At 34.9% G+C, this 26,969-nt stretch overlaps 2 protein-coding genes across 13 annotated transcripts in view; one reads left to right on the forward strand and one right to left on the reverse strand.

The window, feature by feature from the left end:
- Positions 1-26,969, forward strand: part of CLOCK (clock circadian regulator) — a 107,994-nt gene that overhangs the window by 36,310 nt on the left and 44,715 nt on the right. For 11 of the 12 annotated variants that reach the window (XM_012758244.3, XM_012758253.3, XM_020285305.2 and 8 more), the window contains 5 exons: positions 5,034-5,125; positions 12,198-12,287; positions 14,588-14,647; positions 15,942-16,090; positions 18,891-18,982. In XM_012758244.3, coding sequence (XP_012613698.1) covers positions 12,241-12,287; positions 14,588-14,647; positions 15,942-16,090; positions 18,891-18,982 — 348 coding nt within the window. In that variant the 5' untranslated portion in view covers positions 5,034-5,125; positions 12,198-12,240. Of the gene's footprint in view, positions 1-5,033; positions 5,126-12,197; positions 12,288-14,587; positions 14,648-15,941; positions 16,091-18,890; positions 18,983-26,969 lie in introns of those variants that run through there. The other variant, XM_012758255.3, reaches the window with a different exon arrangement.
- Positions 25,068-26,969, reverse strand: part of TMEM165 (transmembrane protein 165) — a 72,585-nt gene continuing 70,683 nt past the window's right edge. The window contains exon 6 of the mRNA XM_075997876.1: positions 25,068-25,303. Coding sequence (XP_075853991.1) covers positions 25,272-25,303 — 32 coding nt within the window. The 3' untranslated portion in view covers positions 25,068-25,271. The remainder of the gene's footprint in view (positions 25,304-26,969) is intronic.

Here is a 26,969-nt window from a genome sequence, read left to right on the forward strand (position 1 = left end):
TGAATGGGGAAAAGTTGAAAGCATTCCCACTTAGAACTGGAACAAGGCGATGTCCACCGTTACCACTTCTATTCAACATAGTGCTGGAAGTCCTAGCCAGAGCAGTCAGACAAGAAAAGGAAATCAGGGGCATCCAAATGGAGAAAGAGGAGGACAAACTATCACTCTTTGCTGGTGATATGACCATATATCTAGAAAACCCCAAAGATTCCGCCAAGAGGCTCTTAGAATTGGTAAATTCAGGAAAGTGTCAGGTTACAAAATCACAGATCAGTAGCATTTTTATACATCAGCAGCAGTCAAGCTGAGAATTCAAGACTCTATACTTTTCCCAATAGCTACAAAGAACATAAAATACCTAAGAATATATTTAACCAAGGAGGTGAAAGATCTCAACAAATAGAACTACGAATCACTGAGGAAGGAAATTGCAGATGATGTTAAATAAGTGGAAAAAACATCATGCTCATTGATTGGCAGAATCAACATTGTTAAAATGTCTATACTACCCGAAGTGATTTACAGATTCAGTGCAATTCTCATCAAAATACCAATGTCATTTTTTGCAGATCTAGGAAAAATAATTCTGTGGTCCATTTGGAACCAGAAAAGAGCCTGAATAGTCAAAGCAAAAGGAACAAATCTGGAGGTATCACTTTACTATATTTTAAACTATACTGCATGGCTATTGTAACTAAAGCATCATGGTACTGTAACAAAAATAGAGACATAGACCAATGGAACACAACAGAGAACCCAGATATAAAACCATCCGTATATTGCCATCTGATCTTGGACAAAGCAGACAAGAATATACACTGGGGAAAAGAATCCATATTCGATAAATGGTGCTGGGAAAATTGGATCACCATGTGTAGAAGATTGAAACAGGGTCCATATCTCTCACCACTCACTAAAATTAATTCAATATGGATAACAGATTTAAACCTAAGACATGAAACCATAAGAATTCCAGAAGAAAATGTTGGAAAAACTTCTAGATACTGGCCTAGGCAAGAATTTATGAAGAAGACCCCAATGGCCGTCACAACAACATGAAAAATTAACAAATGGTACTTGATTAAATTGAAAAGCTTCTGCAAAGCCAAGCAAACAGTCAACAGAGTGAGTAGACAACCCACAGAATGGAAGAAAATATTTGCATGCTATACATCCAATAAAGATTTAATAACCAGAATCTACGAAGAACTCTAGCAAATCAACAAGAAGAAAAAAAAATCACACAACCCCATTAAAAAGTGGGCAAAAGACATGAACAGAAGCTTTTGAAAAGAAGAGAGACTAATGGCCAATTAACATGAAAAATGTTCAGAGTCACTATTTGTCAGAGAAATGCAAATTAAAAGTATAGTGAGATATCACTTAACTCCAGTGAGAATGGCTTTTATCAAAAAGTCTCCAAACAGTATATGCTGGCGTGGATGTTGGGAGAAAGGAACACTATACACTGTCTGACTGCAAACTAGTACAACCTCTTTGGAAAACAGTATGGGGATTCTTGAAAGAACTAAAAGTAGACCTACCATTTGATCCCGCATCCCACTACTTGGTATTTACCCAAAGGAAAAAAAGTCATTTTATCAAAAAGACATTTGCACTCAAATGTTTACTGCAGCACAATTCACAGTCATAAAGATGTAGAATCAACCCAGATATCCATCAGTTCATGAATGGGTTAATAAAATGTGGTATTATATACTCAGCCATAAAACGGTGATCCAGTATCTTTTGTAACAATCTAGCTGGAACTGGAAACTATTCTGCTAAGTGAAGTGTTGCAAGAATGGAAAAACAAACACCACATGTACTCACTGTTAAATTGGAATTAACCAAACATCATTCATGTGCACAATAGGAGGTAAAACTCAAAAGGAAATAAAGCAGGTGGGAAGGAAGAGGAGGGTTTGGGTAAAGTCATACCTAATGGGTACAGTGTACACTATCTGGGTGATGGGCACACTTACAACTCTGTCTCAAGCAGTACAAAAGCAACCCATGTGACCAAAACATTTGTACCCCCATAATATTCTGAGATAAAAAATAGAAAACATTATCCATGAACTAGTAATAATTAGAAACAAGCACAGTTGATACTTTTGGTATATTTGAGTTTGTGTTTGATATATTTTGATGCCACTGTTACTGCAATTGAACATTTAAATTCTTTCTAGCTTTAATATTTTTAAATTCTAGGTTTCCTATTTTTAAATGAATATAAAAGTTTGGATACATCTCTGATTATTTTCTATTTCTCAAAGTGAAATTACTGGGCATAGGGGCTTAAATATTTTCAAGCTATTGATATATCTTACCAATTTTTGTTTTTTAAGAAAGGGAAATTTCTTATATTCCTAGTTTGTAAATCCTTCTATTCCTAATTTGTTGAGTGTTTTTATCAGGAAAGGGTATTGAGTTTTGTCAAATGCTTTTCTATATCCATTGAGATAATCATGTGATTTTTGTCCTTCGTGTGTTAATGTGGCGTTTCACATTGATTGTGTATTTTGAATCATGCTTTAATCCCACGGATAAATTCCACTTTGTCATGTTGTGTGATACTTTTAATGTGCTGTTGAATTTGATTTGCTAGTATTTTGTTGAGGATTTTTTATCAATATTCATCAGGTATGTTGGCCTTATTTTTTTCTTGTGATGTCTTTGGCTTTAGTATCAGCATGATGCTGTCCTCTTGGGATGAGTTTTAAAGGGTTTCCTTTTCAGTTCTTTGGAAGGATTTGAGAAGGATCGGTGTTAATTCTTCTTTAAATGTTTGGTAGAATTCTTCAGTGAAGCAATGTATTAGGGTCCTGATCTTTTCTTTGTTGGGAGATTTTTGATTACTGATCCACTATACTTATAAGTTGTAGGGTTCAAAGTTTTTATTTCTTTGTATCTAGTCTTGGTAGGTTATATATTTCTAGGAATTTATTCATTTCTTCTGGGTTATCCAGTTTGTTGGTATATGTTAATAATTATTATGCTAATCTCTTATAATACTTTTTCTGTAGCATCAGTTGTAATGTCTCCCCTTTCGTTTCTGTATTTGAGGCTTCTCTCTTTTTTTTCTTAGTGTAGCTAAAGGTTTGTCAATTTTGTTGATCTTTTCAAGAAAGACAACGCTTAGTTGTGTTTTTTTCTATTTGCAATTTTTTAATTTATGTTCTGGTCTTTTATTATTTCCTTCCTTCTGCTAACTGTGGACCAGTTTGTTCTTCTTTTTCTAGTTCCTTGAGAAGTAAAGTTAGGTTGTTTGAGATCTTTCTTTATTTTTAATGTGGGCATCTACTTTTATAAACTTCCCTCTTGGACTACTTTTGCTCTATCCCATAAATGTTGGTGTGTTTTGTCTTCATTTTTGTTTGTCTCAAAATATTTTCTGATTTTCCTTTTGAATTCTTTCTTGATTCTTTGGTTTTCAAAAGTATGCTGGTTAGTTTTCATCTCTTTGTGAATTCTCCAGTTTTCCTTCTGATATTTTCTATTTTCATTTTATTGTGGTCAAAGAAGATACTTGGTATGATTTCAGTGTTTTTAAATTTGTTAAAATTTGTTTTGTGATCTATTATGTGATTTGTTCTAGATAATGTTCTGTGTGTACTTGAGAAGAACATGTATTCTGCTATTGTCGGGTGAAATGTTCTGTATGTCTGTTAGGTCCATTTGGTTTATACAGTTGGCCCCTTTTATCCACGGCTTCTGTATCTGCAGTTCAACCAACTGTGGATGAAAATATTTGGAGTGGGTGGGGACAATAACAAATAATACAAAAAAAAAAAAACTAATACAGTGTATCAACTGGTCACATAGCATTTACGTTGTATTAGTCATTATAAGTAATCTAGAGATTATTTAAAGTATATAGGAGGGGCGTTTAGGTTATATGCAAATATATGCCATTTTATATAAGGGATTTGAGTATCTGTGGATTTTGATACTTGAGGGGTGTTCTGGAAGCAGTCCCCCTCAGATACTGACAGGTGACTGAACTGTAGTGTTGTTCAAGTCTGCTCTTTCCTTACTGATTTTCTGTCCGATGATCTTTCCTGTATTGAAAGTGGGGTATTGTGCTGCTACTGTTGTGTTTCCATTTCACCCTTCACTTCTGTTGATGTTTGCTCTGAGGTTAGGTACATATATACATATTTCTAATTGCTGTTCCTCCTAGTGAATTGACCCTTTTATTATTGTATAATATAATGTCCTTCTTTGTCTCTAGTGACAGTATTTGACTTAAAGTCTATTTAGTCTGTTAAAGTATGGCCACTCATGTCTCGTTTGGTTACCATTTGCATGGAATATCTTTTTCCGTTCTTTCACCTTCAGCCTGTGTGTATTTTTAAATCCGAAGTTAGTCTCTTATAGACAACATATAGTTGAATCTTGTTTTTTTTAATCTGTTCAGTCCCTCTATGTGTTTTGATTGTGAAGTTTAACCCATTTACATTTAAAGTAGTTACTGATAGGGAACGGTTTGTTTTCTGTCTTGTAGCTCTTTTGCTCCTCTTCTCCTGGCTTGCTATTTTTCTTTATGTTACATTGATTTATATGTATGTTATGCTTTAATTCATTTCTCATTTTCTTTTGTGAATCCTCTAAGTATTTTGTTTGTGATTACCACAAGCTTATTTACAAAACATATTATAGTTATTATAATTTATTTAAGCTGATAACAACTGCAGTTGCATATATAAAATTCTCCTTTAGCCCCCCACTTTATTATTCATTTCACAAATTATTTTTTATATTGTATATTCATTAATATATTTTATAGTTATTGTTTTCATACTTTTGTATTTTAATTTCGATACTAGAATTAAAAGTTTGTGTTGGTTTATTTGTGATTTTAAATTATTTTGTTTTCTTTTAGAAACAATTTGTAGAACTTAAAATTTGTTATATATTTTGTGACAGTTCTAAATTTGATTATGTTTAAAAATTAATTTAAAAGCCTTTTTCATGATAAACTTTTTTATAAGTTGAATAAATCTAATATTTTTTTCTTGTTTAAACAGAATTCTGAGACTAATGGATGGTCATATAGAAGAATACCCTGAACTTACAGTTTTCTGAAGAATCAGTGCAAAAGATCCAAAAAGTACAAAAGGTAAAGAAAGGTGCATCTTAGAATGCATCATAGAATATTTTTCCTGAAAAACATATAAAAGAATCTGTGAACTATTTTGACAGACTGACTTGAGGAAACTTTTATTTAAAAATTTTCCTTTTATATTAATTTATCACAAAACATTGAATACCACCTGTGTTGAGATATTTTAGATACTAAGAATACAGTGAACAAGACAGAAGCTGTCCCTGCTCTTATGAACAAGACAGAAGCTGCCCCTGCTCTTATGAGGATTGCATTCTAGAGCAAGACAACTAATCAAATAAATGAGAAATTTGCAGTATTATGCAAAGATTTAAAATGGATAATGTGATAGAGACTAGCAACTGCATTTTGGTTGAGATCTGAATGGGAAGAGGTGTCAGGCGTGTGGAGATCTGAGGGAAGAGCCTTATAGGCAGTGGGGACAAGAATAATGATGGAATGCCTGAGGAACAGAGCAGATGTGATTGGAGTATAGTAAATTATGGGGAGAGTATATGGAGATCAGGTTGGGAAGGAAATCTGGGAGAAAAGTAAATTTACAGAAGAAAGTTGTGTTTACATTTTGACTATATGATATTTTGGATACCTGTAAAATCTGGAGCAGTGTCAAAAAGGCAGTTGGATATATTACTCTGCATTTCAAGGTCTAGTCTAGGGATATGGATTTGAGAGTCATGTGTCTGGATGATATTTTCTAGGAAGTGTATGCACAGATTGAGAAGCATTCAGCCTTGGCACATGCCAGTATTAATCAGAGAAGGAACACCCAGTGAGACGAGTGGAAAAGCAGGAAACTTTTCTGTCACAGAAACCAAGCGAGGAAAGTATTCAATAAATGCAGAAGTGGTCATCTATATCACATATTACTAAGAAGTCAAAATAGAGAGTAAAGCAGCCATTACATTTGGCAACATGAAGATTTCTGATAACTCCTCTTAATCTAGTAAGAGTGAGTAATTTCAGTGGAGTGGTAGGGATGAATTTAGAGTGATGAGGAAAGAAAATGAGGGACTTCCAGTTATAGATGGGATATAGAATGCAATTACATTTCATTTCTTCTCGAAACCTCAGTAAAGCTAAAGTAAAAGGATTTTTACAAAAGGCAAAATTTTCGCAAAGACTAGGAGAATGGGAGAGGAAACAATAGCAACAAAATTTTGGAACCTGAAAAGCAAAAGAAAGTATAATAACTTTCTTGCAATCCTGTAATCCTGAGGCTCCTGTGGGAAAGCTGAGAAACAAACTTCTTGACACTGTAGACCCTCTAAAATTCCCATGAATTTAAAAGCACTCTTCTGTAAATTGGAGTGATGGTAAGACTGGATGATTCATGGCAAATCCATTTAAGAGGTGATTATACTCCATAGGTCCTTTTCCTAACTTTGGAACCAAGGCAACTGCTCCTTCCCTGTCTTAGCAGAAGTCTGAGATTTATTCTCTAGCAAGGATAAAATAAAGCAACAAGCATAGCTGAGAATGGAGGTAACTTTGAGGGGTATTATGAACCCAGGTTTTTATGCTATTCAGGCAAGAGTTGAGATTTTTTTTCTGTGAATTTTAGCCAGCCTAAGAGAGAAGATCTGAAGATACTGACATTGAGAATTCCTCAAAGAAATATTTCAACCTGATAATCCTGCAATAAAGTCAAGTCTGCTAGCCCCCTATCACACAGAGCCTCCAGTGATCTTTTTAGTGTTCCGCCTTTACATATGAGCTTATGACCAGGGATCACTAGACATCTGTTGAGAACCTCTTATGTGAGAGACCAAAACCAAACCAAAAGAAAATACTAAGTTGGGAGAACTGGGTAAAAACTAATACAAACACAGACCTTTCAGAAAGGTAAGACCAGATGTTATATCCATGAAACAGAAACAATAAGAAATGAAATTGGACGTAAACAACTCAATCAAAGGATTGAAAAATAAAACTGATATATTGAAAAAGAAACAGATGGAAATGGGAGAGAAAAAAAATTAGAGCAAGTCTAGGATCTCTAGTGTTCAAATAATTGGAGTTCCAGAAAGAAAGATTAAATAGAGGGGGAAAACAGAGAATTCAAGAAAACTCTCCAGAATTAGGGGATGTGAGTTTCCAGTTAGAAAGAGCCTGTTGAGTGACCAATACAGTTATAAAAATAAACCCAAAATGGGACACATTACTGTTAAATTTTAGAACACCAGAGGAGTTTTCAGAGTAAAAGAAATAATAGGTCACATATAAAGAATCAGTAATCAGAATGGCTTTGGACTTCTTGACACCACACTGGAAACTAGTAGACAATGGAGCTTTCAAAATTCTGAGGGGAAAATGATTTCCAACCTAGTAATTCAGTACCCAACTAAACTGTTGATTAAGAATAGCCTAATGACAGTTTCAGACTTGTGAGATCTTAAAGGATTTACCTGCCCTGCCCTCTTTCTTAGGCAGTTATTATAGGAAGAACTTAACAAAAATAAAGAAGTAAACTAAAAAAGATGAAAACATAGGATACAAGTGACAGGGAATGCAACTTAGTTAAAAGGAATTCACCACTATTCACCATCATCCAGGGACTTATTAATACCAGGATGATGGTGAATAGTGATCACAAGATGACAGCTGGTCACCAGGTGTAGTGGATAGCATCCAGTCCCAGTGGAAACACGTTAGAAGATTTCAAGAGAAGTAGCTGTGAAAAGGTGAAATTTGGTAGAATGTGTTTTGTATTTCAAGTTATAGAGAGTAGATTTAGACAGGGAAGAGTTTGTAGCTGAATTGGTAATAAGTATACACAGAACTTAGGTGAACAAATAAAATAGTAATTCTAGGGAAAACTGCTCAGAAAGGGAACATACTTGTGGTGTACTGTGTGGCTCAGTTGTGAATTGCATTTACAAAATAATAACAATGTTAAATCTGAATATAGCCTCCCATCCAAAATTATGATATTGGGAAATTGTAGAAGTGTGCGTGCATGTGAGGTAAGGGTTAGGGAATCAAAGAGATCTAAATTCTTATTTTTCTTAGTGGAATTCACTAGATAGAAAACAAGATATTTCTGAGAGCAAAAGGGGACACTTTTAACCAATTACATTGGGATAACTTGAATAAATTGGGACTGTCAAGGCACCCCACCTAAAGCTAAAAGAATCAAGAAGTGACAAAATAAAAGATATTAGAGATCGGGAGTTAAATACTAAAACAGTGAAAAAAATAAAAGTGGTTAAAAGTGGGAAATGGGGATCAGAGGACTTCTGATTTTTTAGTAAGTCTTATAAAACTGTTTGGATTCTTTAAACTTCATACATGTGTACCTGGGTGAAAATAAACACTAAATTTTAAAATAAGGAGAATGGACATAATGACATTAAGACAGCAACTCTGCCGACTGCATGTAACTTAGACGAGCAGCTTTCCTGGGAAAGGGAGCAGAAAAGTAGGGCAGTAGCTGAAGGGTTGGTGGGTCAGGAGAGGTTTTTTTTTGGTTGGTTTGCTTTTTAGATGAGACACTAAGATGTGTTAATATATTGGTCAGAAATAATCCAGTTATAGAGGGAAGAATTAGTGATGTAGGCGTGGAAAGCCATCTGAGGTGGCAGCAGATGGAATTCAGAAGACAAGTAATACCATGTCATTTGAAACGTGTACACAGTTTATTTTTAGTACAGAATATGTTTTTTTATTTGTAAGGGTTATTTTCCAAAGATGTACTGTCAGATACTGAGATTTTCCATAATTATGTATAATGTTTCATGCGGAATTAAAAACATATCTGATGAAATTTGAATTGTTTAAAAAGTCTCTTAGCTACTAATCTCTCCATCTGATGAGTATTTTTCCCTTTTATTTTAGTTAAAAAATAATAATTGTATGTATTTATAGGATACAGAGTGATGTTTCCCAACACATGCATGTAATGTATAATGATCAAATCAGGGTAATTAGTATATCCATCACCTCAAACATTGATCATTTCTCTGTATTGGGAGCATTAAAAATCCACTCTTTAAGCTTTTTGAAAATATACAATAAATTATTGTTAACTGTATTCACCCTACAGTGCTATAGAACACTAGAATTTATTCTTTCTATGAAGATGTAATTTTGTATGCATTAACCAATTTCTCCCTATTCTCCCCTCCCTCCTGCTGTTCCCAGCCTCTAGTAACCAAAATTCTACTCTGTATTCTATTAGCTTCCAGATATGAGTGTGGAATTTATCTTTCTGTGCCTGACTTATTACATGCAACATGTGCTCCAGCTCATCTGTGTTGCCATGAATGATGAGTATTTTTTAAAGCTAGTTTTTGAAATGATGTTTGTAAAAGACTCATGCCATCATTGCCCCCTGTTGTCATAAAATAGTAATGTGATGTGTGCTCATGGGAAGTCATATCACCGAATGACTTTGGGCTCAAGTTGCTTAAGTATAGGAGCATTTGATTCCTAGCTGTAACTTGATCTTTTATAATTGGTGAGTTTTTACAGTAACTACCCCTGATCCTTGCAAAGACATACTATTGTATGTTGTTCTGGCTAAAAATGTCAAACTTACAAAAATACTTTTAATAATAACATTTATTCCATATTAGATTATATACTTGAAATTCTTCCTCAGCTTGTGTAGGGACATGGTGTGCATCTGTGTCCTTCTTAAAATCCATAACATGGGCAAATGTGACTCCAGCTACTGTTTTTGGATTGAAAGCATGGGACCTAGGGTCGTCCCCAAAGAAAATGTTTTGGCTGTTCCACCATTGCCATTTTGTTTTGTTAAAGCTAATTTGACACCATTTAAAGAAGTTCGGGGAAATCTTCCAGCATTTGCTCTAGGGTACTCATTTGGGCCTATTTTACTTTTACCTCTATCTTTCTCTTAAATAAAACATGTTTATCAGTTGGCTGGAAAAGTAGAGAAAAGACCTTGAGCTAGACTGTTAGAGATGCAGACTTGTGCTGTTCTGTTAGCTGGACAACAATTATTTTTTGGATGAATATTGTTAACAATAGTAAAGCAGCCTAATAAGGCATCAGTCTGTATCTTCTATACTCATTTGGATTCATTCTTATAGTCAGCAAGGCCCTTCCTATAGTATGATCTCTAATTCTTGGAGTTGTGCTTTTTTTGTTGTTTTTTGTTTTTGTAGTTTGTCTTGTTTTCTACCTTTAATTACCTTTTGGTAATTAAACATGCTTATGGTTCACTGGGTGCCTCCTTATAAGGGGACTCAGATCTGGCCTGTTAACTTCAAATGAAACTCTTCTTTTTGAACTCACCCATATTTGCTCTGTCACTTTTATACTGTTCTTTTTGTTCTAGTGATAGAACCAACTTCTGTTGGTACCATTATGGTAAGTATGTCTTTTGGACCAGAGGAATGTATTTAGGTGATCTTTAAATTTTTTTTTAACTCTAAATTTCTCTAATTCTGTGTTCCATCTGCTAATATTACCCTGACACTTAAAATCACAGTGTTTTATCGTGGTGTTAGTCCTTTTTGTTTTTACCTTTGACTCTCTCACTCATTTTCTTTTAAGATTTTTTAACCCTTCGCAGTTCTACTTCTGCAGCCATAACCACGTAGTCAATGCAGCACCATTACCAAGGGTTAGTCTCTCTTCCTCTCATGTAGGTAGATTCGAAAACAGTGATAGAATTTTTTAGAATTTGTTATGCCTCAAAACTGTTAGGATCTTTATTAGAATTAAGGTGGTTATTCTATACTCATAACTATAGGGCATAGCATCTTATGTAGATAAAATTTTTATTATGCTTTTAGAAAGAGTATATACTGGGTGATTATCTCTTAATCCGAAACCCTTGGCACCACAGAAGTATTTTGGATTTTGGAATATTTGCGGTATACTTACCAACTGAGCATCCCTAATCCAAAAATCTGAAATCCAGAATGCTCCAGTGAGCATGTTCCTTTGAAAGTTATGTTGGTGCTCAAAAAGTTTCAGATTTTGGAGCATTTCGGATTTTGGATTTTTGTTTTAGGGATACTCAGTGTGTAGAATATAGAAAGACATAGTTTAGTCTTGCAATCAATTTTAAAGCAGTAAGTTTTAATTCCTTCAATGTAGGTATGTGACCCTTGATATTAGTAAGAAGGCTCTTGTCTATTTGACTTGCCTTTGCTGCTCTACTATTTTTTGTTCTCATTTTATGCTCTAGTAATTAAAACTTTAAATTGTAGCATGCCTAGATTTTCCATAAGGAAAGTGCTAAACCTCTTAGTTTCTCAAATCTGGTGTTCTCTTATCTCATTAAGTCTTGTACCTTTGCAAATTGCTGTAGTTTAGAATCTTTTCAATTATTTCCCTCTTTCTGTCCTCTAGTCTGTGCTTCTCAAATATTACACGTTATTATCACATGGGAACCTTGGGAAAATGTAGATTCTGATTCAGTAGGACTAGGATAGGGAGGACCCAAGATTTCACCTTTTAACAAGCTCTCAGAGGATGCTGATGTTGCTGGTCTCTGGACCATATTAATAATAACAAGAATCTTGACTCCACAGACTCATTGTCATCAAGAATGTTTCCTTTGACTATCCTCTCCAATTCCCATGGTATACTTAATTGTTCCTTTCCCCAGTGATGCTATTACATAGTATGTACCCTCATTATACCTCTAATAATGATTTAGCTATCTATCTCTCTGCTCATTTGCAAATTTGTGCCTACAGGGATTGTCTTTTATTCTCATGTTCCCAAAGCCCGCCATACTATTTAACAGAAAATAGGCTTTCGACATATATTTTATTGCTGAATAGACAGTATTACAGTTACATAGTCAAATTTATTTATTGACTATTAAGAATGTCCCTTTTGATTATTTTATAGTAGAAGGTGAATTAAGAAACTGAATTTTTTTTTCTGTAGTCTTCTTTTAGAAGGAGAAAAAAAGCCCCCAAATGTACCTCAGCTAAAGATATATGCTTGAAAATAATGTTCCAGCTTTTGGTACAAACAAAACATTTTGAAGTCTCTATGATAACATGTGGCATTTCTCAAGAAAACTTTGTAAAAGTAAGCTTTTTAGAAAACTAATGACCATTTATTTTTGTTTTCATTTAAGGAGAAGTACAAATGTCTACCACAAGAAGAAAACGTAATATGTTATGTTGTTTACCGTAAGCTGTAGTAAAATGAGCTCGATTGTTGACAGGTATGTTTTTAGAGACTTATTTTGAATTATATAAAGCTGTTTAAAAATTCACTGCTAGAATAATGGTCTATATCAAATAGATAGAACATAATTACTATTAAATTCAGTTTCTGTATTGAACAAACGTGGTGTAAGAGTAAGGCACATCAATATTTTCTGCAGGCAGAGTAACAGACTGGCTGTGTTTTAAATGGCTCTTGAGCTGTACTTTTGAATGATTTGGCCATAGCTTCTCTGAAAGAAATTGTAACAGTTACAAATGTTTTCTTGGCACCTTCTAGAGTCCTTTTTCTCCTTATCTCTTGGTGCTAACTTCATCCTTTCAAGCATTTTAGCATTTGTGACTGAGAAAGAAGTAACTATAATTAGAATTTCATTAGTTAAAATTGTAATCTTTAAATCTTACTCTTGGGAAAAGGATGAATATCCTTATTTCTTTGATTTTTAAGACTCTAAATTTTCTGTGTTTTTTTACATTTTAACATCTCTGACATTAGCTGGGTCTTTTAATTGGCTTGTCATATAATTTAATTGGTAGCACTTTTTCTTTCTAGGGACACGTAAAATAGTGGTGAGTCTTAATAGTCAATAGCATCTTAAATTTGATGTAATACAGTACATTTTTTAAACACCTACTTTTTGACAGTGAATAAATATACAGAATACTTTTTATGTTATTTTATTTAACCTCATAATGATCCCATAAGATTTTACAGATGAGGAAATCATGGGTCAGAGAGGTTAAATAACTTGTTTAAAGTCACGTAGTTAGTAAGAGATGAGACCTATGTTGGTCTGTCTGACATTAAAGTTACTGTGCTTCTATTATACTGTACTGTGTGAGTCATCATCCACAGGGGATTCTTTAAGAGTTTTGCGCTAGATTTGTACACAGAGATGACTTTTGACACCTGGGAGCAGCTCTCCTCCTTTTCTGTGAGCTAAACGGTAAAGATATATACCCTAACCAGAACTTAAGACTTGAGGGACAAGAAATTTCCTTAGACTATGCCATAGTTGCAGGTGGGATCTATAGTAGTCCTATAGTAGTCTTCCCCTCAGAAAGAATACTTTGTCACCACCCTCCAGGGATAAAACATGATTTTGGCATTGGACTTCTAAATGATTACCAACTCCCATTCTAGACCATATGACATCTAGGGATGATGTCTGTGTGTTCAGACATAAAGCAGTGATTCCTTAACTCTGTGAATGTCATAAAGTTACCAACTCTCTCCTAAAAAAAAAAATGCAGATATACATAAAATTTTTCATAAATTTTAGAGCGTACAGAATCCCAATAGTCCATACATGGACCTGTGTGGGTAAAAAGTAATGCAGATGATCTCAATAATGAGTTCCATTTTATAGGTTATAGGCCTTTATAGGTCACCAAAAGTTGTGGCTAAAGGAGTTAATAGTGAATTCATGTAAAAGCTCATAAATCACCGGAAACTATTTACTATGGCTTCTCAGTTTAAGGAGTCAGGCACCAGTGCTTTCGATTTCTTTTTGTTATAATGTTCTCTCCTTACATCTTCCTGTAGCCAGCCACTTGTTGTCACTTAGATCTCAGCTCAAATGTTCCCACCTCAACAAGGTTTCCCCTAACCACTCAGACTAAAGTAACTATCTGCTAACTAAAAATCACCCCTTTTAATAAATTAGAACTAATCACACATTTTCACGTTTAGTTTCTTACACTAGAAAATAAGCTATATGAGAGCAGCTGTCTTGTTCACTGCTCTGTAACCATATCCGGGACAGAGCCTGGCACATGAGTGCTAATAAATACTTGTCAAATGAATTAGTAAATGAATGAGATGTTTTAATATAAGATAATGTGCTAGATATTGTTAATGAGTAATTTGTGGTTTTATAAAGTGAATGTCTCAGAAAAAATTTTAATTATACTGTTAGAGTTAATAAAAGTAATTTCAAGTGAATCATTTTATATAATGGCAAATACACTGAATTTCTGTAGGTTTTCACTACTAAATATTTGAAACAAGATATTTAAACTGGTTAAATTAAATTGTTTAGCATGTTGTATACATAGTATAGCTAAGTGTAAATACTTTTAAAATTTATATATGTAATAAACTTTTAGAAATATAAATACAGTTAAACTTTGATTTTCTAATACTTACTAGAAAACAGGTTAGTAGTTTGAATTTATATAATCTATTGACTTTATAAAAACCCTAGGATATAACTGAGTTGATTTACATGTCATTTTAGTATTGCTCTTGCTTACTGAGCCTGCTCTTAATTTTTCTACTGACTTTTTTTTCTTTTAGAGATGACAGTAGTATTTTTGATGGGTTGGTTGAAGAAGATGACAAGGACAAAGCAAAAAGGTAGTTTGATTACAGATGTAAAATAGTAAAAAATGTATAATAAATGTAATAGTAAATTAATGATTTCCCAAAACTATCTGAATAAGAATTTAGATATACTAGAAAGATAGAAGAGATTAGAATATTGGTATACAGTTTATAAATTAAATAAAATATCCTCTGACCTTTTGGAAAAGTATTTTGCTTTGTTTTGAAGCAGATAATTAATGGTATTATAAAATGATTAATTGCTTTGTAAACAATTGAATTTGTCTGAGGAGTCCTTTGTTTACAGACTAGTGCTTCACATACAATAGCAGTAATTATTAGTACGCATATTTGGAATGTTTGCTGTTAGTTAGACTTTATGGATAAGTGCTTAGGTGAAGAAATTGGGGCTCTATTGTCAAGGGGCCTACCTCCTAATGGAGAGCCGGATATGCAAACAAATGGTTACAACTCTATGTTGGAGGCTAGGATGTAGGGGTATAAAGGAAGAATGAATGAGTAACCTTGGGAATAGAATTTCATTTTTAGATTTCTGTTGACTTAAAACTTACATTAGATGGATAACTTTCTTCTATTCAACAATTTTTAATAATTCATACTTATATATCATATGTACTTTCACAAAATATATCAATATTTATAATCTTACAAGTTTATAATAATTGGTAAATATTAGACTAAAACCTATGATTTGAATGCAGTTTGTCTTATTGGCATGTATGTAAAATACTTGATATGTAAAAGTTTCTTTAGTGATGTTAAACTGAGATGAAAAATTATTGCCCAAATTAACTGTATATTGTTGATAACCTAGGAAATATTTGTAACCTAGGAGTATTTGTTATCTGTATTGACAGAAGTATATTCTGTGTCATGTCCAAATTAGCAATGTATTAAATTATTTGTGTTAATTACATGGATTGTTTAAAAACTGATTATTTAGGCCGGGCGCGGTGGCTCACGCCTGTAATCCTAGCACTTTGGGAGGCCGAGGCGGGCGGATTGCTCAAGGTCAGGAGTTCGAAACTAGCCTGAGCGAGACCCCGTCTCTACCAAAAATAGAAATAAATTAATTGACCAACTAAAAATATATATACAAAAAATTAGCTGGGCATGGTGGCGCATGCCTGTAGTCCCAGCTACTCGGGAGGCTGAGGCAGTAGGATCGCTGAGCCCCGGAGATTGAGGTTGCTGTGAGCCAGGCTGACGCCACGGCACTCACTCTAGCCTGGGCAACAAAGTGAGACTCTGTCTCAAAAAAAAAAAAAAAAAAAAAAACTGATTATTTAATTTCTTATTTCATCAGAGTATCTAGAAACAAATCTGAAAAGAAACGTAGAGATCAGTTTAATGTTCTCATTAAAGAGCTGGGATCCATGCTTCCTGGTAATGCTAGAAAGATGGACAAATCCACTGTTCTGCAGAAAAGCATTGATTTTTTACGAAAGCATAAAGGTAAATTTTTAACTTTGTAAAATGGGTGGTGTTTATTAATAACAGACTCTCAAAGAATCTTGACAGAGATGCTTAAGATTGGATGGCTTCATCAGCTTTTATAACTGCCATTTAAAAGATTTCTTAAGTATGTTCTTTCATTCAACAAACATTTATTTAGTTCCTACTGTATCCTAAATTCTCACGATGCAAGGGTAGCAATCCTGGCTCTCAAGTAAGTCAAGCCAGGGGAGACCAATATGTAAGCACATAATGATAAAACAAATAATTACAGTGTGAGTAGAGTTTGTTAACCATGAACTTACAACGGAGAATACAGAGGAAAAATGTGTCAGAGAAAGCTTTAAAATAATTGAATCTTTCATCTGAGTCTTTTAGATTAAGTAAGGAAGACATTTCATACAGAGGAAATATGTGCAAAATCAGAGAAGCAGGGAGACTTCATTGTAAACTGGAGCATGTTTTTGTTGGAAAGTTATGGGTATATTTGAAAGATAGGCTAGAACAGGATCATATAAGGGTCTTATATGTCATTTTAAAATATTGTTTCAATGTATATCTAAGTAATACTATGTATTAAATGAAGTATTTGTTAAACAAAATAGCCTTGACTAAATGAGCCATGAAAAGAAAATGTAAAGAATATTAAATATTTTGGTTAACAGAGGTAATAGATTAAAAAACCTGTAAAAGGACATTTCCTTTTTCAGACAAGTGAAAATGCAGACCTCAGAAGGACACTTAGTAACTAGTTTCTGTACTTCTCCCTGGCTCACTTGGTAATGCCTTACCAGACTGTTTATGCTTCACCACTCATTGGAATTAGTTTTGTTAATTTCACTAATGATATTAACTCCTCCCCCCCCAATAGAGCAATAACTTTTTCTTATCTCTCTAGCACTGGAAATTCTGATCTATCCTCCCTTGATTTTTATTCCCTTTGCATTCCGTTGTATTGCACTTTCACTTCCCTTTTTCTATCTGAAACTAACTTCTTTCCTCTCTTTCTGCCTTCTAAATGTGACGTTTCTCAGTCTTATCCTTGTTCTCTCGCTTTCTCTACACGCCTTTTCTTGGTTATCTCATTCCATAGTTTCAGCTATTGTGTCTCTATTAAACTACCAGATCTCTATTTTTAGATGCAAACTTTTTAGCCTAGTATTTCCAGATAACTTCTAGATCTTTCTTTTGCATGTTCTCAAACTCAATGCATCTAAAACTGAATTCATTTTCATTTTTTCAAGTCACTTCTTTTTCTTAACTTGCCTTTTGTTTTTCATTTTTATACCACCATCCTTTTAGTCTCCCAGGACTCAAATGTGAAAAAACCTTAGAATGGTTTTCATCTTCCTTAATACCATATCATAGTTGCCAAATTCTGTTGATTCTTTTGTAAATGTGTCAAAATTGCTTATCTTAATATTTATTGCCACCAATATTATTACATTTTACCTCTACAGATAGTTTTCTCACTAACCTCAGTGCCCCATGTTAGATGTCATACTCATTGAAATAGGTCCCTTAGACACTAGGAGTTCAATAAATGATTGTTGAATGAAATGAAACGAAATGTATGCATTTCCCCCAACAATAGAGGATGAGTTTTTGCAGTAAGTGGATATTTTTTCCAAAATTGGATATATAATTCTCACAAAATAATATTTATGTTAAGGTAAAAGGGAATTCTTGTATACTTACTCTCAAATAGGCCTGTGTTTAATTAAACTTGATTGGAGTTGCTTGTGGATTTAAATCCATTTCCCAAATGTATGTAATTGGTGTGAATTTGAAAGGCATGACTGTATTCCACAGATTTAGTAACTCTTCTTACTATTCATATTCCAGCACAGGCATTTCTTATATGCTAAATTTTGGGTGGCAGTTTAATACAGTGTATTTATATACCTGACAATAAAATCAAAACAACTTAGTCCATACTTCTTACTACAAAGTACAGTATATTTTGTGGAATATATTCTGTGACATAGATTTTTATTTTGCCTGGTTGTTTTAATATGTCTGCATTTAAAAATGCTACCTGGGCAGTTCAGATTTCATCATTTATGAATAGCTTTCCCATAACTAAATCTATTAGAAGTGTGTAGCAAAATAAAATAGTAATAAGAATGACAAAATATGTGTTCCAGGCCAGGGATCTCCAAATTTTTGACCAGCTCTCTACCACTAATAACATACACAAAGGGGACCCTACACAATATCACTCTGGGAATATTACTATAAAGTTTTTACTCAAAATATTGAGTCTCCTTGATTTAATTAAGATAGAGCACCCAGAATTTGGAGGGATCTTTTTGCCCAGCATTAGGCAGGCCTAAAGTCTTGTTGAAAGCAGGCTGGCCTCTTTGGCCCCTTTCCACCAGGCTCATTTCCTTATCTCTTCTGTAGATATTACCATTTGAATAGCAAGGAAAGGAAGAGAAGAAAGACTTTCTTTAAAAAGCTTGGCCACAAACTTGATCTAATCTGCGTTTTCTGGTTGTTGTTTGGTCACTGTGTCAGATAGGAAGCAGTCTCAGGCCTGGCAGCAACACAGGCTATCCTGGCTCCCCAGAGAAAAACCCAGGAGACTAGTATTACCAAGAGACCAAACGTAAGATTTGCCACATTAACTCGAGTATTTTATCGTACCCAAACCTGGACTCTTGATATCCAGACCAATAAATGTTACTGCCTATGGTTCTCAGCTTTAGTTAGAGTGGGAAGAGAGAAGGCGACTTGTAGGACTTTTGTACTCCACTGGTGGTTGGAGTATGCCGCTAATGTGTCCATCTGTTTACAGAAATCACTGCACAGTCAGATGCTAGTGAAATTCGACAGGACTGGAAACCTACATTCCTTAGTAATGAAGAGTTTACACAATTAATGTTAGAGGTATGTCCAGATTTAATTTTGAAAGTTTTATTTTCTTAAAAAAGAAATCACAGGGTGACTAATTTTAGTATACAGGCATACCTTGGAGATATTGCGGGTTTTGTTCCAAACCACTGCAGTAAAGCGAATATTGCAATAACATGTCCCACTATTTTTTTTGGCGTCTTGGTGAATGTAAAAGTCTATGTTTACACTATATTGTAGTACAGTAGTGTATGCATACATATGCAGTAGCACTATGTAAAAAATAAATACCTAAATTTAAAAATAATTTATTGCTAAAAAATGATGAAGATCATCTAAGCCTTCAGTGAGTTAAAGTTTTTGCTGGTGGAGGGTCTTGCCTCAGTGTTGATGGCTACGGGACTGATCAGGGTGGTGGTTGCTGAAAGTTGGGGTAGCTATGCCAGTTTCTTAAGAGAAGACGACAATGAAATTTGCCACAATGATTGACTCTTCTTTTCAGTAAAGATTTTTCTGTAGCATGTGATGTTTGATAGTATCTTACCCACAATAGAACTTCTTTGAAAATTAGAGTCAGTTCTTTCGAACCCTGCTTTGTCAACTAAGTTTATGTAATATTCTAAATCCTTTGTTGTCATTTCAACAATGTTCACAACATCTTCACTAGGAGTAAATTCCATATCTGAAGAAACCACATTCTTTGCTTATCCGTAAGAAGAAACTCCTCATCTGTTAAAATTTTATTGTGAGATTATAGTAATCAGTCACATCATCAGGCTGCATTCTGATTCTAGTTCTCTCGCTATTTCCACCACCTCTGCAGTGACTTCCACTGCAGTCTTGAACCTCTCCATGTCTTCTACTAGGGCTTGAATCAACTTCTTACAAACTCTTGTTAATGTTGATATTTTGACCTTCTCCCATGTTCTTAATGGTATCTGGACTGGTGAATCCTTTCCAAAAGATTTTCAATTGACTTTGCCCAGATCTGTCAGAGGAGTGACTATCTATGGCAACTGTAGCCTTGTGAAATGTATTTCTTAAATAAAAAGACTTGAAAGTTGAGATTACTCCTTGATCCATGGGCTGCAGAATGGATGTTGTGTTAGCAAGCATGAAAACGACATTCATCTCCTTATATATTTCCATCAGAGCTCTTGGGTGACCAGGTGCATTGTCAAAGAGCAATAATATTTTGAAAGGAGGCTTTTTTCTGATCAGTAGTTCTCAGCAGTGGGCTTAAAATAGCCAGTAAACTGTGCTGTAAGCTCATGTGCTGTCACCCAGGCTTGATTGTTCCATTTATGGAGCATAGGCTGAGTAGAGTTAACTACTTCTTGACCACTTCGGTACGAGCGTCAACTATAGTCGACAGCCACAGATGAACGCACACAGCCAAGCATTGACTTTAGCCGACAGCCATGATATGACTTTTCTGATTTTTCATTTATCAAAATAAAATTGTGAACATTTAAAAACAACGTAATGAAAACATATATGTATATGTAACCTATTCTGCTTTACAGTACGAGTAAAGCTGCTTGTAAAGTAAAACAAACTTTTAGTGCTTTAAAGCATTCCTCATCACACCAAGAGCAAAATGGATTTGTCATCAATGCACAGCACAAACTATCATGCAGACTGTGAGTGCCGGCTATGGGCAAAGTTTTGTGGCCAGTGAGCACTGCACCAAAGTGGTTAAGGGCACTGGAATTTTCAGAATGGGGTATGAACATTGGCTTCAACTTAAAGTCACCAGCTTCATTAGCCCCTGACAAGAGAGTCAGCCTGTTCTTTGAAGGATTGAAGCCAAGCATTGATTTTTCCTCTCTAGCTATGAAAGTGCTAGATGGCATCTTCTCCTAATAGAAGGCTGTTTGTCTGCATTGAAAATCTGTTGTATAGCGTAGCCACCTTCATCAACTTATTGTAGCTAGATCTTCTGTATAATTTGCTATAGCTTCTGCGTCAGCATTTGCTGCTTCACTTTCTACTTTTATGTTACAGAGATAGCTCCTTTCCTATACCCAATAACCAACCTCTGTTAGCTTCCAGTATTGCTTCTGCAGCTTCCTCACTTCTTGGCCTTCACAGAATTGAAGAGAATTAAGGCCTTTGTCTGGATTAGGCTTTGGTGTAAGGGAATGCTGTGGCTGATTTGATCTTCTATCCTGGCTGCTAAATCTTTTTCTATATCAGCAGTAAGGCTGTTTGGCTTTCTTATCACTTGTATTTTCATTGGAGTAGCACTTTTAATTTCCTTCAAGTACTTTTCTTTTTCATTCACAACTTTGTTTCACACAAGAGGCCTAACTTTTGGCCTATCTCAGCTTTTGACAGGCCTTCTTGACTAACCTCATTTTTAGCTTTTGGTTTAAAGTTGTAAATCAAAAGTCGCCAGTTTATGAGCGACGACTCTTTTTCTACTTGAACAGTTAGAGACCATCATTGTAGGGTTATTAATTGGCCTAATTTTAATATTGTTGTGTCTCAGGGAATAGGGAGGCTTGAGGAGCGAGAGAATGGCTGGTCAGTGGAGTATTCGCAACACTAACAGTATTTATTAAGTTTGCCATTTTATGTGGGCGTGGTTTGTGACATCCCTAAAATAATTATGTTAGTAACATCAGAGATGACAGATCACCATAGGGGATAAAATAATAATGAAATAGTTTGAAATATTGCAAGAATTACCAAAATGTGACAGAGTGAGCACATGCTGTTGGAAAAATGTCACCAGTAGGCTTGCTCAATGCAGGGTTGCTACAAACCTTTATTTTGAGGAAAGCATAATATCTGTAAATTACAATAAAGCCGAGCGCAATCAGACGAGGTATGCCTGTATGTATGGCTTGTCTCAGATGTCTTTGTGTACTTACTAAAGTCTGAAACAAGACATTTTGCAAATTAATGAGTTAATTTTCTGTTTTATACTTCAGATGGAAAGTTTAATTGTTGGATTAAGTCTTCATGTTAGAAATGTTACCATATGAAATTTTTTTGGAGTATAAATATATTGTAAACATTTAAACCTGTACTTTAATTTTCAAAAATTTCTTATTTTTAATTGTTATGGTTACATAATAGTTATATATATTTATAAGGGTACATGAGATGTTTTGATACAGGCATACAATTTATGTTAATCGGATCAGGGTAATTGGGGTATCCATTGCCTCAAGCATTTATCATTTCTTTGTGTTAGGAACATTCCAGTTCCACTCTTTTATTTATTTTAAAGTGTACCATAACTTACTGTTCACCATAGTCACTGTTCATTCTATCTATCTTACTAACTCTATTTTGTACCCTAAACCCATACTTTGAAAAATAAGTGAGCAGTTTTCACATATTAGCTCATTGAATCCTCACAACACTCTCATGAAGCGAGCACTGGTATCTCTGTGTCACAATATCTAGTATTATGAAATAGACTTTAGTATCTCTTTCTTGCTTTCCTATGAGGAAATTGAGGAACAAAGGGACTGTGAAACTTGCCCAGAGTAACACAGCTAGTAAGTGGCTCAGCTGGGATTCACTGTAGGCAGACAGCCTCTGATCCCATGCCCTCAGCCACCGTGTACACTGGCTTTCAACAAACTTTTCTTTTTGGTGAAAGCTAGTCCTGGCACAGAACTCTTAGCGTATTAACCAACAATTAGCTCTTTAAATTAGTGTACACTTAAGTTATAAACCAAATAGTTCCTAATTTTGTTAATTTGTTTTCTTTTAAAAAGTAGATTGACATTGTCCAAAATCTATGCCTTTAGATATAAGTATAGTTGTCCCCTGGTATGTGAGGGGAATTGACTCCAGGACTCCTCTCCCCACCTACCTTCCCCAGTATGTGCCAAAACCCATGCACACTCAAGATCCACAGTCAGTTCCATAGAACCTGCATATATGAAAACCCATATACATGGGTTTTGCATCCTGTGAATACTGACTGTATTTTCCATTTGCCTTTGAATGAAAAAAATCTGCATTGAAGTGGACTCACATTGTTCAAACCTGTGTTGTTCAAGGGTCAATTGTAATATATTTACAAAAGGGTACACACAAGCTAATATCTACTACAAAGAAGGGAATAACTAATTTAATTACTGCTTAATTTTCATTTTATGATTATATTCTCAGTGTAATTTTTAAATAAAATCTTTGTTAATCATAAACTATTTATATACCCTGCCTTATTGGTATAAGAAATTTCTTATAAATTAAAAAATTGATATAACATTTACTCATTTATTAATTAATGTAGGTAAATTACCAGTTCACTAATAAGCTAAACAGAAAAGTATTATCTTCAAATTTTTCTTCACAGTGGTCAGATTTTTTTTTATTAATTGCTAGGGCACATGTAGTACATGTGTAGATAGGTATCCAAAAAATGAATTAAAGGTTCTAGAGATTATAACATTATTTATAATATATAACAGAGAAAACAAATTTCTTTAAAAATTTGAAAATATTCTCATGATTATCTTCAGATTTTAGGTTTACATTCCTGAAAAATGTTACCTTTATTTATTTTTAATGTTTAAGAGTATTTTTGATTTTTAGTATTTATAACTACTAAGTAAATATACATTTTAACACTAATATGTCAAGATAAAAGATATGTATATGTATGTGTACATATGGCAACCTGGGTTCAGATGTTAGCTCAAATTTGATTTTACATGCCCAATTAATGTCTTTCAAAATCTGATTGTATATGAAAAATTTGATTCATAATTTGAATAGAACAAGTTTTGTTTGGCTGAAGTTCATTTGGCTAGAACATAACATAGTTGTATTACTCTCCGCTAGTCATGCTGATCACATTACAGATAAACAGCCCACGTAACACTTTGAGCACAGAATTTCTGATGTAGGCTTTATCTTGGAATGTTAGAGCTATTAGTAGAACAGATCATTTTAGCTCAACCTCTTCATTTAGAGATTAGGCATGGAAGCATTACAACTTGTCCAAGATCAGATGGCTAATTAATAGAAGAACTGGAACTAAGATCTTAAAATTCACTTGTGTTGGCTGTCTCTCTCAAGTCCTCCATTGCCACCTGTTTCTCTCCCTCTTGTGCCTATTTTGTGAAGAATATTTCTTTACCTTTTAGGGATTAAGAGTAGGCAAGGCAGTCATGGCAACTTAGCCTGATTGGATCTCTGCAAAGTCATCTCTATGTGAAGTGATCTAATATGTACAGTAATCTCCCCTTAGTCATAGTGTTCCTTTCCATGATTTAAGTCAACAGTGGTCTGAAAATATTAAATAGAAAATTCCAGAAATAAGTAATTCATAAGTTTTAAATTGTGTACCATTCTGAATAGTGTGATAAATCTCATGCCACCCCACTTCGTCCTGCTGGGGATCTGAATCATCCCTTTGTCCATCATGTACAGGCTGTAGACACTACCCACCTGCTAGTCACTTAGAAGCCGTCTCAGTTATCAGGTCCACTGTCCTGCTATCTCCGTGCTTGTCTTTAAGTAATTCTTACGTGAGTTATAATAATGGGCCCAAATCACAAGAGTAGTGTTGCTGGCAATTCAGATATGCCAAAGAGAAGCTGTGGAGTCCCTCCTCCAACTGAGAAGGTGAAAGTTGAAAGTTCTTGACTTAAAAAGGAAAGAAAAAAATCATATGCTGTGGTTGCTAAAGATCTACAGCAAGAATGAATCTTCTACCTGTGAAGTTGTGAAGAAAGAAAAAGGAACTCGTGAATAGTAAATACAGAGTTTGGTATTATGTGCAGTTTCAGGCATCCACTGGAGGTCTTGGAACATACCCCCGTGGGTAAGGGGAGCCACTGTAGTTCTTCCCCGTGACAGCTTTCTCCAGTGAGCTGCAAGGGCTGCTGCTGTGTATCAGCCGCGTCTGGGCTGCAGCTCTTCGGGCCTTCCTGTCTGCTTCCCTGGAACCTCCATTCTGATCTTTCCCGGACTAAACAGTCACTACGCAAACAGTGAAGGTCTGTACAGTCCTTTTATTGTGAGTAACATAGGTCCCAAACGGGAAGACAAGCAGTTTTAACTAATGAATCCTTTCTCTTCTGTCATACAGTGGGATGAAGGGACAAGCTTCACAGTCTTCTGTCTGGGGATGAGAATGTTCCCTTTCTGTCTCTTCTGTGTCTCTCTCATCTTCCTCTTGAAGACCCTCTTCAAGGCCCCTTTAGTTTTTGGTGTAATCACCTACTTTTTTGGGAAAGTATATCCCTTACAGGTACAGATCTTCTACCTGTGAAGTTGTGCAGAAGACGACTTCTCAAAAGAAGTCTGGGCCCTGGGTCCTTTCTTAGGTGAAGACTTCGGGAAGATGCTATTAGAGGCTTTTCTCCACTTTGTCTTTGCCTGCTTTGAAGATGAAAAGGCAGGCTTTAGTTTTAAAAGTGGGATTAAATTTTAAGAGTTCTGATCTCAGTCTCTTCTCGTCGTAGAAGAGACCTGCACTTAATAATGACTCCCAAGAGTCCTAGCAAATACATATCATCATAGTAAATACTAATTTGCTTTTAAAGGTGACACAGTCTAGCCTCATGTGAGAAAAGCAGTTGTCTTCTTAACATCATTTTGACCCTGTTATTCATGAAATAATAATACTGGCATTATTGTACCAAAGAGTTTCTTAAAAAAAATAATTCATGAGTTTGCTTAAATTACAAGAGTTCCACTTCCATCCCCCTGCCAAGATGGGTTTGTCTGAGCCATTCTAGAAGATAGGCATCTACTCAAAATAAGTTCTTTCTGATATATAGATCTCTTTCCCAATAGAAGGGTATATGGGAGTGTGTGTCTTTTTCTATACATTCAATAATTACCTAGAGTCAGAGGGAGGCCTATAAATTATATTACTATACTACAAGTATTCTTACTTGTGCCACACTAGTGCTGCAGGTGCTGTACATACAAAGGTGAGTAAGACATACAGGGTTCTTACCAATGGTTGCTATTTTTTGAGAGCTCTTGAAACAGGAAATTAGAATTTGATGTGATAACTGATTTGATAGAAGAATAACCCATCTTGATAGTATCTTTTCTGTTGTATATCTTCAGCTTTTTGTCCACTGCATCTTTCTTTCCCTTAGCCTGTAAATATACTAGTTTTTTTTTAATGCTTTCCCATGATATTTGGCCCCCTTAAAACTGTTGTCCTTTCTCCTTTTTTCCCTTCTAAAGCTCATGAATGAGTGGTTTATATTAACAAATAGCCTTCTGGCCAGGTGCGGTGGCTCACGCCTGTAATCCTAGCACCCTGGGAAGCTGAGGTGGGAGGATTGCTCAAGGTCAGGAGTTGGAAACCAGCCTGAGCAAGAGTGAGACCCTGTCTCTACTAAAAATACAAAGAAATTAATTGGCAAACCAGAAATATATAGAAAGAATAGCCAGGCATGATGGCATGAATGCCTGTGTAGTCCCAGCAACTCGGGAGGCTGAGAAAGAAGGATCGCTTGAGCCCCCAGGAGTTTGAGGTTGCTTTGAGCTAGGCTGACACCACAGCACTGTTAGCCCAGACAACAGATTGAGACACTGTTTCCAAAAAAAAAAAAAAAAAAATTAAATAAATAAAGCCTTCTGATCATCCATTCATTTCTACATTTATTATGGTCTGACTTGCCTTCTTGTTGACATAACTCTTTCGAAAATCACCAAAATTCCGTCGCATTTTCTTATTCTGTTTGATCTCGTTTTATACTAAACCATCCCTCTTACTCCTAACTTACCTTGTCTTTCTTCCATTGATTCTTTAATGACAGTGTATGCTATCTTTTGTCATTTTCTGTTTTTTTTCTCCTCTTCATTGCTTTATGTAGATAATTCTTCCAGTGATTTATCTTTGGCATGCTTTTTTCTTTTATAGATCTCATTTCTTTTTTTTTTCTGTTTTTTTTTTTTTAATTTTTTATTTCAGCATATTATGGGGGTATAAATGTTTAGGTTACGTGTGTTGCCTTCCCCCTATTGCCCCCCTGGGTCAGAGTTTCAAGCGTGTCCATCAGTTAGTTGGTACACATCTCACTCA

Source organism: Microcebus murinus, chromosome 26 (assembly GCF_040939455.1).
Source record: "Microcebus murinus isolate Inina chromosome 26, M.murinus_Inina_mat1.0, whole genome shotgun sequence".
Taxonomy (NCBI): Eukaryota; Metazoa; Chordata; class Mammalia; order Primates; family Cheirogaleidae; genus Microcebus; species Microcebus murinus.